The 12,720-nt window shown below is 41.4% G+C and overlaps 1 protein-coding gene across 1 annotated transcript in view; it reads left to right on the top strand.

Annotated features, from left to right (window-relative positions):
- The first annotated feature begins 5 nt into the window (after window positions 1–5).
- Window positions 6–12,720, top strand: part of REPS2 (RALBP1 associated Eps domain containing 2) — a 236,098-nt gene continuing 223,383 nt past the window's right edge. The window contains exon 1 of the mRNA XM_068963320.1: window positions 6–239. Within this exon, the coding sequence (XP_068819421.1) occupies window positions 6–239 (234 nt within the window). The remainder of the gene's footprint in view (window positions 240–12,720) is intronic.

Below are 12,720 nucleotides of genomic sequence, written 5' to 3'. Positions count from 1 at the left end.
GCTCCATGGAGGCGGCGGCGGGCGGGCTCTGCGGCTCTGGACCGCCGCTGCTGCTGAGTGAGGGCGAGCAGCAGTGCTACTCTGAGCTCTTCGCGCGCTGCGCCGGCGCCTCAGGCGGGGGCCCGGGTCCCGGGCCCCCTGAGGCCGCCAGGGCTGCCCCTGGCGCGGCCACTGCAGCCGCTGGCCCGGTCGCCGACCTGTTCCGAGCGTCGCAGCTGCCCGCCGAGACGCTGCACCAGGTAGGTCCCCGCACCCCTGCCCTTGTGAGTCTGTGGGGACCATTTCTGCAGGGACAAGGGGGCGGGGTGGGGCGACAGGGCCGCCGACAGGCACCCGGAGGCCTCGGCCAGGTCGCGGAGAGTGGCTTCGCAGCCTAGAATGGCGGCGACGCCCTTGTTCCCCAGGGGACACCAGCCTCCTCCACAGCTCAGCGGTGCTGGGTGCGCTCCCATCTTCCTCCGCTGAGACAGACGGACACTCCCTCCTCTCCCCGGCCGTTTCTGGGGTCTCTGCAGCCTCCCAGACCCAAAGTTTGCCTTCTTCTGTAACTAGTGTGTGTTTTGGCTGCTGTCTGGAGTAACCTCTGCTTGCCGCTCCTGCACTTCCCTCTCCTGGGTGAGTGGGCGCTTGGATGCCTTGCAGGATTTGAACTTGAAGGGTGTGTGTGTGTGGCCGGCGGCCGACGACTGAATGTTGTCCGCTTTATATACTACTTGTAATGTACACGAATTTACTGTACATCTGCATACTAACGTATTTCTGCATATTAACGTTAAACTGAACAGCTTAATGACAAATTGCAGAACCGGGACACAGGGCTGCAAGAGGACATCTGTCAAGGCAGAGCTAAGCTTCCTATTTAGGACTGGACGTGGTTCCCAGACATTCACCGTGAGGGACAGTTGTAGTTTCCCATCTTACCATTATTTGAATTTGAAATAGAATTGCCAAGTAATGTGTGTCATAGCTGCCTCCTTTTGGCTGCTCCATACCTGGAAAAGGAGGAGGAGGAGGATGCACAGTAGATCAGTTTTCCTTTTGTGCTTTCCGTGGAGCAGTAAGCATCTTTGTCTGTGTTTTGCTGTTACTAGCACTTCGTTGTGATAAGATTCTTAATACCAGACCCCAAATCTGAAATGAAGTTTTTCTTAAAAGCTGGAGTCAGGTTTGACAGAAAACAACAAAATTCTGTAAAGCAGTTATCCTTCAATAAAAAAAAAAAAGCTGGAGGCAGTTTGAAAGTTAACATCAATTGTATATTTAGAGTGGGGAGTGATATTTTAAAATCCAGTTCCAAAGAAGTACTGAGGGTTTTATGGTTCACTTGCAATATCCTTGTTTGTAGATTTAAAAAAAATCATTTAAGACTGCATTTTATATTGCTGGAGCATGCGTATGTCTGTTTGAGCATAATTTTAGCCACTCTGTAATCTCTCACTTTTCAGAATTCAAGATTTCTGAAAATATAATTAGTATCCACAGACCTTAACATGGCTCTTTGTCTCTTAAGAAGTCTTTGCTCTGGAGACAGTTTGACTTCTGCTCTTGAGCAGTTGAACTTGACCAGGTAGAAGAAAAGTCAATATTTTAAAACATGAACCATGGCTATTACATGAGGTCCTCAGAATACTCCCAAGCATAATTTATTAAATGCTATTGCTGCTTCTCAACTGAAAGAGGAATAAGTGACAGGCCGCACAGCAAGTAAGTGACAGCTGGGCCTCCGTTAAAAGGCTTATTTTGTTGTCAGTAATGCATGGAGTGTGATAAGAGATGGGTAGGCATATTAAATCTGAATTATGTTGATTGACTTCTTCTAAGGAGTTGGGGAGGGGCCTTTCCTGGTGTTAGAACCCAGGGTGTTTAAGATTTAAAAAGAACTCAAGGCACGTGCCTTTGTATGAATGAGATTATATTTTTGATGTCTAGTTGAAACCTTCTTCTTGCAAAAGATGCTGGCAAGAGGGGACATCCCTAGAATATTGCTTGTGATAAATCTCTACGAGCTTTAGAGCTCCCTTATGCAGCGCAGCAAAACAAAAGACTTCCTTCCCCATTAACCTGTGTGCTCAGTTGTGTCTGACTCTTTGTGACCCCATGGACTGTAGCCCACCAGGCTTCTCTGTCTCCAGTGTCTCCTGTATTGGCAGGCAGGTTCTTTACCCTGAGCCACTGGGAAGCCCAACCTAACACAATGCAGTAATCCAGTATTCTTTGTACAGGTGAAAATGAACATCAAAGGCATCCTGGACAGAGTAATGTAATCAGAAGAGATTCAAACAAAGCCAGCAGCCATCTAATTTTTACTAACCACGTTGGTTGTGTGTGGTGTGGTGTGTCTGGGTGTGTGTACGTGCATGAGCACTCAATTTATCTTGACTTTCACTACTCCATAAGTGTATCAGTCTTTAAAACAGATATAGATGTTTTTAGCCTTTCCCTGTTAAACAGGAACTTGTAAGTTTAATTAAGTGGTCCAACAGGTATAACTGCCCCATTTGTGGAGGCACTAACTAGCCCCGGTAGTTTCTATGGTAATGGATTTTTTTTCTTTTTAATAGGCATGCAACTAAGATTACCATAATGTTCCAGGAAGATTGAAAATCTTACCTGAAGTACATGTTCTATAAAAATGCCTTATTTTGTCTCCTCCTTGAAATAAAAATAAATCACTACACCTGTTACTTTATTATGTAAGTGAGTTATCTTAGGGATTTTTTTTCAGTTGAAATACGTGTGTGTATATATATACATATATATATACACACAGAGATATATATATATATATTTTAACAGACTTTATCTTTTCAGAACAGTTTTAGGTTCACGGCAAATTTGAGGTTAAGGTACACCGAGTTCCCATATACACTCTGACTCCACACATACCCAGCCCCCCCATTATCAATACCCTCACCAGAGTGATACATTTTTTATAATTGATGAACCTGCATTGGCATATCATGATCACCCAAAGTCTGTAGTTTACATTATGTTTCATTCTTGGTGATGTACATTCTTTGGTTTTGGACAAATGTGTAATGACACGTATCCACCATTGTAGGATCATACTGAGCAGTATGAGTAGCATCATACTGAGTAGTTTCACTGCCCTAAAAATCCTTTGTGCCCTACTTATTCATCCCTTGCTGTTACACCCAACCCATGGCAATTACTGATCTTTTTACTGTCTCCAAAGTTTTGCCTTTTTCCAGAATGTCATGTAGTTCGAATCACACAGTATGTAATCTTTTCAGATTGTCTTGTTTCATTTAGTAATATGCATTTAAGATTCCTCTGTGTCTTTTCATAGCTTGTTGGCTCATTTCTTATTTGTGTTGAAGAATATTCTGTTGTCTGGATGTACCACAGTTTATCCATTTACATACTGGAGGACATCTTGGTTAGTTTCAAGCTTTGGCAGTTATAGATAAAGTTGCTATAAGCATCTGTGTGCACTTAAGTTTTCAACCCCTTAGGGTAAATACCAATGAGTGTGATTGTTGGCTCATATGGTAGGAGTGTTAGTTTTGTAAGAAACTGTCAAACTCTCTTCCAAAGTGGCTGTACTATTTGCAATTCCCCCAGGAATGAATGAGAGGTCCTCTTGCTCTACATCATCATCAGCATGTGGTGGTGTCATTGTTGAGTTTCACCATTCTAGAAGGTGTGTAGTGGTATCTTTTGATGTAATTTGCAATTCCCTAATGACATATGATGCTTAGGATCTTTCCATATGCTCATTTTCCATCTTGAATTGTATTTTAGTGTGTCATGATGTTGTTGTTCAGTTGCTAAGTTGTGTTTGACTCTTTGCAACCCCATGCCAGGCCTCCCTGTCCCTCACCATCTCCCCAGAGCTTGCCCAAGTTCATGTCTATTGCATCAGTGATGCCATCCAACCATCTCATCCTCTGCCGCCCTCTTCTCCTTTTGCCTTCAGTGTTTCCCAGCATCAGGGTCTTTTCCAGTGAGTCAGTTGTTTGCATCAGGTGGCCAAAGTATTGGAGCTTCAGCATCAGTCCTTTCACTGAGTATTCAGGGTTGATTTGCCTTAGGATTGACTAGTTTGATCTCCTTCCTGTCCAAGGGACTCTCTAGAGTCTTCTCCAGCACCACAATTTGAAAGCATCAGTTCTCTGGTGTTCAGCCTTCTTTATGGTCCACCTCTCACATCTGTATATGACTACTTGAAAAGACCATAGCTTTGACTATATGGGCCTCTGTCAGCAAAGTGAAGAACAGAAAAGCTCATTTTCTGTTTTGAATTATATTTTAATGTGTCATAATAGCCCACTTTAAAAGGCCTTTTGGTCTTTTTATAAGAGGTGCTGATTTATTTTAAAACAGGTTTCTAGTATGGGGTAGAAAAATGTTAGAGTAAAATTTTAAATTACAAAAAGTAAATATGAATAAGAAACAGGTAAATAGTTTTAAATACTTAAGAACAAAGAATTACAAGTGTTAGAGTGATTGGTTTTTCAGGTTATGACGTATTTAATTTGTATTGAAAGGCCAGCATTTTACTAGAATGCATAGACTTGGATTGGATGTGTATTTGAAGTATTTTAGTTTCTTTTGAGCGTCGGGCACTATTCTAGGTGCTGAGGTTTCAGCTGTGAATCAAACACAGCCTGTCCTCATGGAGACAGGCTCATGTGAATCAAACACAGCCTCCCTGTCCTCATGGAGCTTACATTCCAATGCAGATGGTTTATATTATTTATTTTGGCCAAGAGGCTTGTGGGATATTAGATCCCTGACGACCAGGGATCAAACCTGGGCCCTTGGCAGTGAAAGCCTGGAGTCCTAACCACTGGACCATCAGGGAATTCCTGCAGTGCAAATGTTTTTAATTTTCAGAATTTGAGTAAGAAAATATAGCAGCTGGAACATAAGTAGCCACCTGAAACTGGCAAGTTTTCTGTTTGATGTAATGAATTAACAAACTGTATACATATATTCTGAGAGCAGAAGGAGAAGAGGGCGTCAGAGGATGAGTTGGCTGGATGGCATCACTGATTCACTGGACATAAACTTGGGCAAACTTTGGGAGATGGGGGGCGTGGACAGAGAGGCCTGGCGTGCTGCAGTCCACGGGGTCACAAAGAGTCGGACACAACTGGGCGACTGAACAACATAGACTCCGTTATAATATTTATCCTTTTGGATGATGTCTTAGTCTTTAGGAATGTTGTGCATATTTCAAGTAGTCATCATAATGAGTTTTCATTGTTATAGTGGTTAACTCCTTGCTTTGAGATAATGTATTTTTTATTGAGATATAATTGAAATATGATATACTAGTTTCAGGTATATAAGATAATGATTCAATATTTGTATGTTTTGTTGAATGATCACTGATATCCATCAGCACACAGTTACAAAAATTTTTTTCTTGTGATGAAAACTTTAGTAATTTACACCCAACAGCTTTCAAATATACAATACATTATCAAATATAGTCACCATGCTGTACCTGACACCCCCAGGACTTACTTATTATATAACTGGAAGTTTATGCCTTTTGACCACCTTTACCCATTTCACCCACTGCCATCTCTGGCAACCACCAAACTGTTCTCTTTATGAGTTCCAGTTTTTTGTTTGTTTGTTTTTATATTCTACATAAAATTGAGATCATGCATATGGTATTTGTCTTTCATTGACTTGCCAGTTAACTCTTAGGCTCTAAAGGAAATAGTTGTAAAATACTGTTGATTCTGTATTATCAGGGGAAATCATTGAATGGGAAAAAAGCTTGTAAGTAATGTCTGATTGTTTGAGTGGCTTTGATTGAAGTAAAGAAGTAAAAGAAAGCTATGAGAAGTAGAGGATATCTAAAAAATTCCTGTATATAGACTCACCTTTGGGAAGAAGCCATATTTAAAGGTTTTCTTGAAATTCTTTGAAGCAACTGTTTAATCATTTAAAAAAAACTAGGCAAAAGACAAAATTTCTGTGAACTTTTTCCAGTTTCTAGATTATTAGAGCTATTTTTTAATGCAAATAAAACAATTTTCTATTTTTACATCTTTATATCATATCCCTTTGTTACATCTTTATATCATATCCCTTTGTTACATATGCTTTAGGGAGATAGAGACCAGCAAGCTAAAACAGTAACCTAGACTATGTGCTGTTTCAGATAAGAATGAATGCCCACAGGTTAAGGAAGTTCCAGAGCCAAACCATTGTTTGGTTAAAAGGAGGATATTTGCATAATAGTAAGTTGTTAACTCTTATAAAAAACTTTTCAGATGTGTAAAACTAGAGCATTACCCAACAATAACTGTGTACCCCCTGCTGCTGCTAAGTCACTTCAGTCGTGTCCAACTCTGTGCGACCCCAGAGATGGCAGCCCACCAGGCTCCGCCGCCCCTGTGATTCTCCAGGCAAGAACACTGGAGTGAGGTGCCATTGCCTTCTACGTGTACCCCCTACTCAGCATAAAATGTAAAACAGCCTAATTAATGTGAAAGTTTCCTGTGACCCCCTTCTCTGGTCCCATTCTCCTTCCTCCTCACCCCAGAGGTTACTACTGTCCTGAATTTGGTGTGCATGATTAGAAAAGTTTTTGTACTTTTATTACATGTTTGTGTGTGTGTGTGTATATATATATATATATATATAGTGTGTACATACGTACATGTGTGTATATACACACACATATATACACATACGTGTCACTAAAATGATAAATTGTTTTGTATGGCTTTTTAACTTAAAAGGAATATAGTACTCTGTGTAACCTTCCAAAACTTGCTTTTCCTCTCATTGTTTTTTCTGAGCTTTGTCCTTGTTGACACATGTAGCTGCAGTTCATTTATGCTTCCTTTTAAAAAATCTTCATTACTTACTCGTGCAGTGACTCATTATTTTATGAGGCTTTTATGCCTATGGAAAGTAGGTGGCATTTTTCTTGGTTTATATAGAGTGTCTCATGATTAGGGGACTGTTCTAAACATGTACAAACATTAAAATGCCTTCATAGATATCAAAAAGCACACTTATATTCTTGAGAGTGTTCGAGGACCTTTGAGTTAATGGATTAGACTTTCATAGGCTTGCTTTTCTCTCATTTTTTTAAAAATGGAAACTCTCAGGCAAACAGACTAATACATTAAACTCCTCTGCACTTGCCACCCTTGCTCAACAACCATCAATACATGATCGATTCCATTCCATCTGCATTCCTACTTTTGTTTTTTGCCCTCTCTTTTAACCTGAAGCAAGTCTCAGACATCATATGATTCATAGAATTTATCTTTGAGGACACCTGGGAGTGGTCATATATGGGTTTAATACTGATGACTTACGGTTAAATGGCAAGAGTGAATGATAGTTTCATATCATCGAGCTAGTCTTTAATGTAAAGTTGAGGAAACCAATAGGGAGATTGAAGAAGTAACAAAGTGAAGACTAGAAATACACGATGAATTTGAACATTGTCCTACTGTCATACTCATAACGGCCTTACTTTAAGAATATAGAAAATTGGTTTTGAGGAAGTCTTGAATCTTTTATTTTTTAGGCTGTGCCAACCAGGGATCAAACCTGGGCCCCTGGCAGTGGAAGCTTTGAGTCCTAACCACTGGACAACCAGGGAATTCCCTATAGTTGTTTTGGCAATTATTGGTAACTTTTAAAAGAGGGTTTGGTTCCTTAGCAGGTGTTTTCGAACTTCCTGTTTCCTGAAGGCAAAGAGTCTTAATATTTTGTATTTATATCATTCTTTGCTTTGGTACATGTCTTTGAAAAGTGCTTAGGCCATCAAGGTGGAGCCCTCATGAATGGGATTAGGGCTGTATAAAAAAGGCTCTAGAGAGATCCCTAGCCTTTCCCACCGTGTAAGGAGCGAGAAGTCACAAGAAGGGGACCCTGACCATAAGGTAGTCATGCTGGGTTGCTCAGAACTAAGCTGTTTCCTAGGGTGTGGGACTTCCCTCTTAGAACTGATTTTGCTGTGTCCCATAAGTTTTGGACTGTTGTGCTTTCTTTTTCATTTGTCTCTAGGAATTTTTTGAATTGTCTTTTTAATAGAAATAGAATTTTTAAAATCATATTACAATTGTTTCAGGTATTTCAGTGATGATAAACAATCAGCTGGCTGATCTTATCATTGTGTTAAAAAATACATGTACTTCCACTACAAACTTGTTTTTTAATATTTTGGTAGCTGTAGTTCACTGTATTTTGCCTATAATCCTGTGTATTTTATTTTATTTTGGCCATGCCCCTCAGCTTGTGGGGTCTTAATTCCTCAACCAAAGATCAAATCCAGGCCCTGTCAGTGAGAGTGCCAAGTCCTAATCACTGACCCATCAGGGGTTTCCCAATAATCATGTGTATTTTAAGTGTTTACTTTTATGCATTTAAGTTTATTCTGAGAAGAGGTCCGTGAGGCTGCCCACAGGGGTCGAAGTACAAAAACTGTTAAGAAGCCCTGTGCAAAAGAATTAGGAGGTGTCTAGAAATTCCAGTTCTTCGTTGCTCATTGTTTCCAAAGTCAGAATGGTAGCAACACTGCTGCCGATTCTAGGTCAGGAATGAGATTCCATCAGGCCCTTGTGGTCCACGCCCACCTCTAGTGCCCCAACTGTCCTGTAAGGGGGAAGGAAGCCCAGAGTGAATGGATGCTCAGCTGCTTCCTCTAGGACCTCACTCTCAAGTCACTGCTGCAGTCCCAGCTTTGAACCTTCTCTGCTCTTGACCTGTCTATCTGGTCCTCTCAGTCTTGCTTCACTCCAAAGAACCCCTCTGGAGCATGGCTGTTTGGCCTGTTTTATTTACCTCTTATTATGTCTAATTCAGAGGCTGGCTGGAACATGGACTTGTAGGAAAAAGTGATTTTTACAGATTGGAGAAACTCAACTATCCTAATAATCTAATTCAGGACCAAGAGAGGCCATTAATATTAGGCTAGTAGTAAATGTTTGCTTTGACTTAATTCACTTGTAACACTTTGCCCTTGGTTTACAGAAAAATATCTTTGTTCAGCCTCCTGGGGATAATTAAGTGTTTTACCTGTGTTAATTTCCTGACTAATTGAAGTAAATCCCATAAATGCCAGCAATTAAGAATTGTTTTTTTTTAAAGCAGGTTTTCTTAAATGTGTAATGTTTGCCCCTGACGCCTTCAAAAGAACATATTTGATAGAATGATCTCTTTGTTTGTTGCTTAGTTCAGGATCAGCCTTGTGAAAAACAGATGATTATACATGAACAGCTTTCTGCCCCTGAAGATGTTTGGTGTACTAGCCTTTTGAGTTTGTTTTTTCTTTAGGATCTCTTTAAAATTATTTTAAAATGTTTGGACTCCTATCGTTTGCATACGCTCTGCAGTCTGGTAATTTTATCATCCTGTTACTGAGAGATGGCAATGGAAGTGAAGTGCATGAAATTTAGCACATGGATGTTTTAGCTTCTTTTAATTTATTGTTTGTTCTAGATCAGAGTTTCTCATCTCAGCACCACTGATGGGGCCAGGTCATCCTTTGCAGTGACACTGTCCTATGTATTGTAGGATGTCTAGCAGCATTCCTGGGCTCTGCTTACTGGATGCTAGCATCTATCCCTTTCCCAGTTGTTTCAACCAAAAATGTTTGCAGACATTGCCAGGGGGCAGAATCTACTCTGGTTGTAGATACATGGTGTCTGCGTATATACAATCATGGTAGCAGCTTCCATGTATTAACTGATCACCATGTATTTTACCGTGTCCTATAACTTGTAGAGGATGTCCCAGGTGACACAGTAGTAAAGAATCCTCCTGCCAATGCAGGAGACATGGGTTCTATCCCTGGGTCGGGAAGATCTCCTGGGGAAGGAAATGGCAACCCACTCTAGTATTCTTGCCTCGGAAGTCCTATGGACAGAGAAGCCTGGTGGGTTACAATCCATGGGGTCACAAAGAGTTGGGCATGACTGAGCACACACACACATAACTTGTAGAGGCTCATGCCATTTAACTCCAAACCACAAGATTGATATTATCATCCCCAGTTTGAAGAAAACAAAACAGAGGTGCAGAGGTTTAGTAACTTGCCCAGGGTCATGCAAATAAGTGACTTCTTATTAATTTATTTGAGTTGGAATTCAGTCTTTGTTTTTATTTATTTATTTGCCATGCTGTGCATCTTGCGGGATCTTAGTTCCTTGACTAGGGATTGAACCCAGGCCTTTGGCAGTGAGATCATGGAGTCCTAACCACTGGACCACCAGAGAATTATCAGTCTTTGTTTTTACTTTTAAATTATTAAAACATTTTATTTTATTGAAATATAGCTGATTTACAGTGTCATGTTATGGAATTGTTTTTGTTAGAGACAAGCTAAAAAGGAAAGGGTGTTTCCTGATAACCTCTCAGTGGCTATTGTTTCCATGACAGTTCTGTGTAAGTGTGGGAGTTATTGCTTGAAGGGGTGATTCTCTTGGTGCATGTCTGAGGATGGTTTGGACCATTTCTGAGGTGTTTCTGTGGTAGGGTGAAGCAGAACATGGGACTGTCTAAGGGCCAAGCCAGTTCAACTTTGAGGCCAAGGAAGCCACCAGAAATTGGGGTCATCAGCAGCCTTCAGGCATGGCATGCCCAGGGGGTTTACTGAGAGCAGGAACGCTGAGGCGTGGAGCAGCCACCGTGGCAGTTGGCCTCTGTTGCTGCTGGAGCTGTGTAGGGTGCTTTGCCTACATGAACAGTAATCTGGAAGGCCGTGAATGTCCTTGGCAGTGAGGGGGTGGGGGCTGAGGGATAAATGTGGCCGGCTCCGTCCCCTGCTGGCTGCCATTCTGGAGGCTGGAAGCATGGGGGCCTGCATGTAGAAGCTCACAGAGGCCCGCCTCTTGGATAGAGTGTGGGCCAACGGGCTGGGGGTGACTCTGGGTGACAGATGGAGGGCCAGCTCAGGGTGCAATCTGGGCTGAAACCCACACTCTGGATCCTTAGAAGAAAGGGACATGGCTGGTTTGAGGTGAGAGAGACCACGTGTGTTCGGTGGGCCTGTGGTCCTGCAGCCCTGCCCTCTAGGAGGGCTGAAAGGGCTTTTTCCCACTTGTCGCGGAAGGCCTTGAGGCTATAGGGGGTGTACATATGGGAGCTTTTTGATCACACTGGGGCAGTCATTTCCAAGGATTGCAGTGTTTTTTCTTGTTCAGGGCACTGGGAAACATATAGCCATGGAGCGACCTTCTGGGAGTTTCTGTGAGCACTGGCTGTACATGGTGGGAAAGGGCACCCTGGGACTGGAGTTGAGGTAATTCAGGGGAGTAGAAAGTGTATTATAACGTTTAGGCATATGACCTTATGTTACATTAGCTTTTTTCTTTTTTCTGAAGGATAGGATTCCTGTAGGGATTCTTCTTCATCCCCAAATAGCTGTGTGTGTGTGTGTGTGTGTGTGTGTGTGTGTGCGTGCATGCGTGCGTGGGCATGGGCGTGTGTGCGTGTGCGTGTGTGTGTGTGTGTGTGTGTGTGTACATTGCTCAAACTTAACAAGGCCCTGTTGAGCAAACCAGGGCTCATAAAAACCTAGAATCCTCCTCATATACTGCATAGTAAACTCAAATGCAAAGAAATAGCTTCGTTCTCATTTGCATTCTTTATGGGCTAGCATATCTTCTGGAAAACTTGTTGCCATGGCAATGGGATATTATCTTTCTCAGTAGTGTACTACATAAAAATAGCCCTTTGTGTTCAAGGGTGATGTTGGTGACAGGTGGTTTGGTGAATGTTTAGCAGGGTGCTTTGTCAGCATTCCATTGTTTACGATTGTGAAATAGAAATGAGCATTGATTTGTTTTACTGTCTCAAAATGTGATTTTATCTGTAAAGGGCAGGTGGTGGTGCTCTGTTTAATTCTGAGTTATAAGTCTTCCTTTGCAGGTCAGGTAAATATGATGATTGAAGCCATCTCTCATGGTGAAAAGGAAATGGCTTCTCTTTCTGTTGGCGCTAGAGGGTGTGCAACACAGGACTGAGTCTGGAGCAAGTAGTATAATTCTCTCATTCTTCAACAAATGGTTCTTCCTAAGTGCCATGTTCTTATAAACCCAACAGTAGCAAGTGATCAGGTGGACTAGATGAGCTCTGAGCTGTTGATCAAAAACTCATTTCTTGCAGGTTCTTAAATGGAACAGATTTTTGATGAACATGAGTTTCCACTGCTCATTTTAGCATTGATCTCATGTGTAGCCAAGGAAGAATTCTTGACCCTACATTTGATGTTTATTTTAAAAAATCCTTTGGGCAATTTAGTAGAGTGGTAACTCTCAAACATTTGTCATCCTCTCACCTTATTTCTAGAAATTTGTCTTGCACGTAAATAGCAGGTTTCTAGTGCTGAAATAAACTTTACTCTAGTTTTGAGAATTTTAGACTCTCTTAAGAAATACTATGGCTTGGAGCTTTAGACTTGAAAGTTAATGCTGAAATTCTGATACACATTGTACTACTGCAGAAATGGAATCATTATCCCCTTGTGTTGAATATTTTCTCTTGGAGTCAGTATGAATATCTTTTTGCTGATAATATCAGAAATAATTGTTAAGTGGCTTGCTGGGTACCCAGTACTACTCGTAGAACTTTTTTTGTGTGTGTGTTAACTCACTTAATTCCCATAAACATTCTGAAAGTTTTTTGTCACTATTTTCCAGATGCAGCATACTTATTAGTATGCTTTTTGGTTTCTGGTGAGTAAGTACTGTGCCATGTAAGACCTGATTGCTC

This window comes from Capricornis sumatraensis, chromosome X, assembly GCF_032405125.1.
Source record: "Capricornis sumatraensis isolate serow.1 chromosome X, serow.2, whole genome shotgun sequence".
Classification (NCBI taxonomy): domain Eukaryota; kingdom Metazoa; phylum Chordata; class Mammalia; order Artiodactyla; family Bovidae; genus Capricornis; species Capricornis sumatraensis.
Note: the sequence above shows the minus strand (reverse complement) of the source record. Positions and strands in the feature narration are given on the sequence as shown.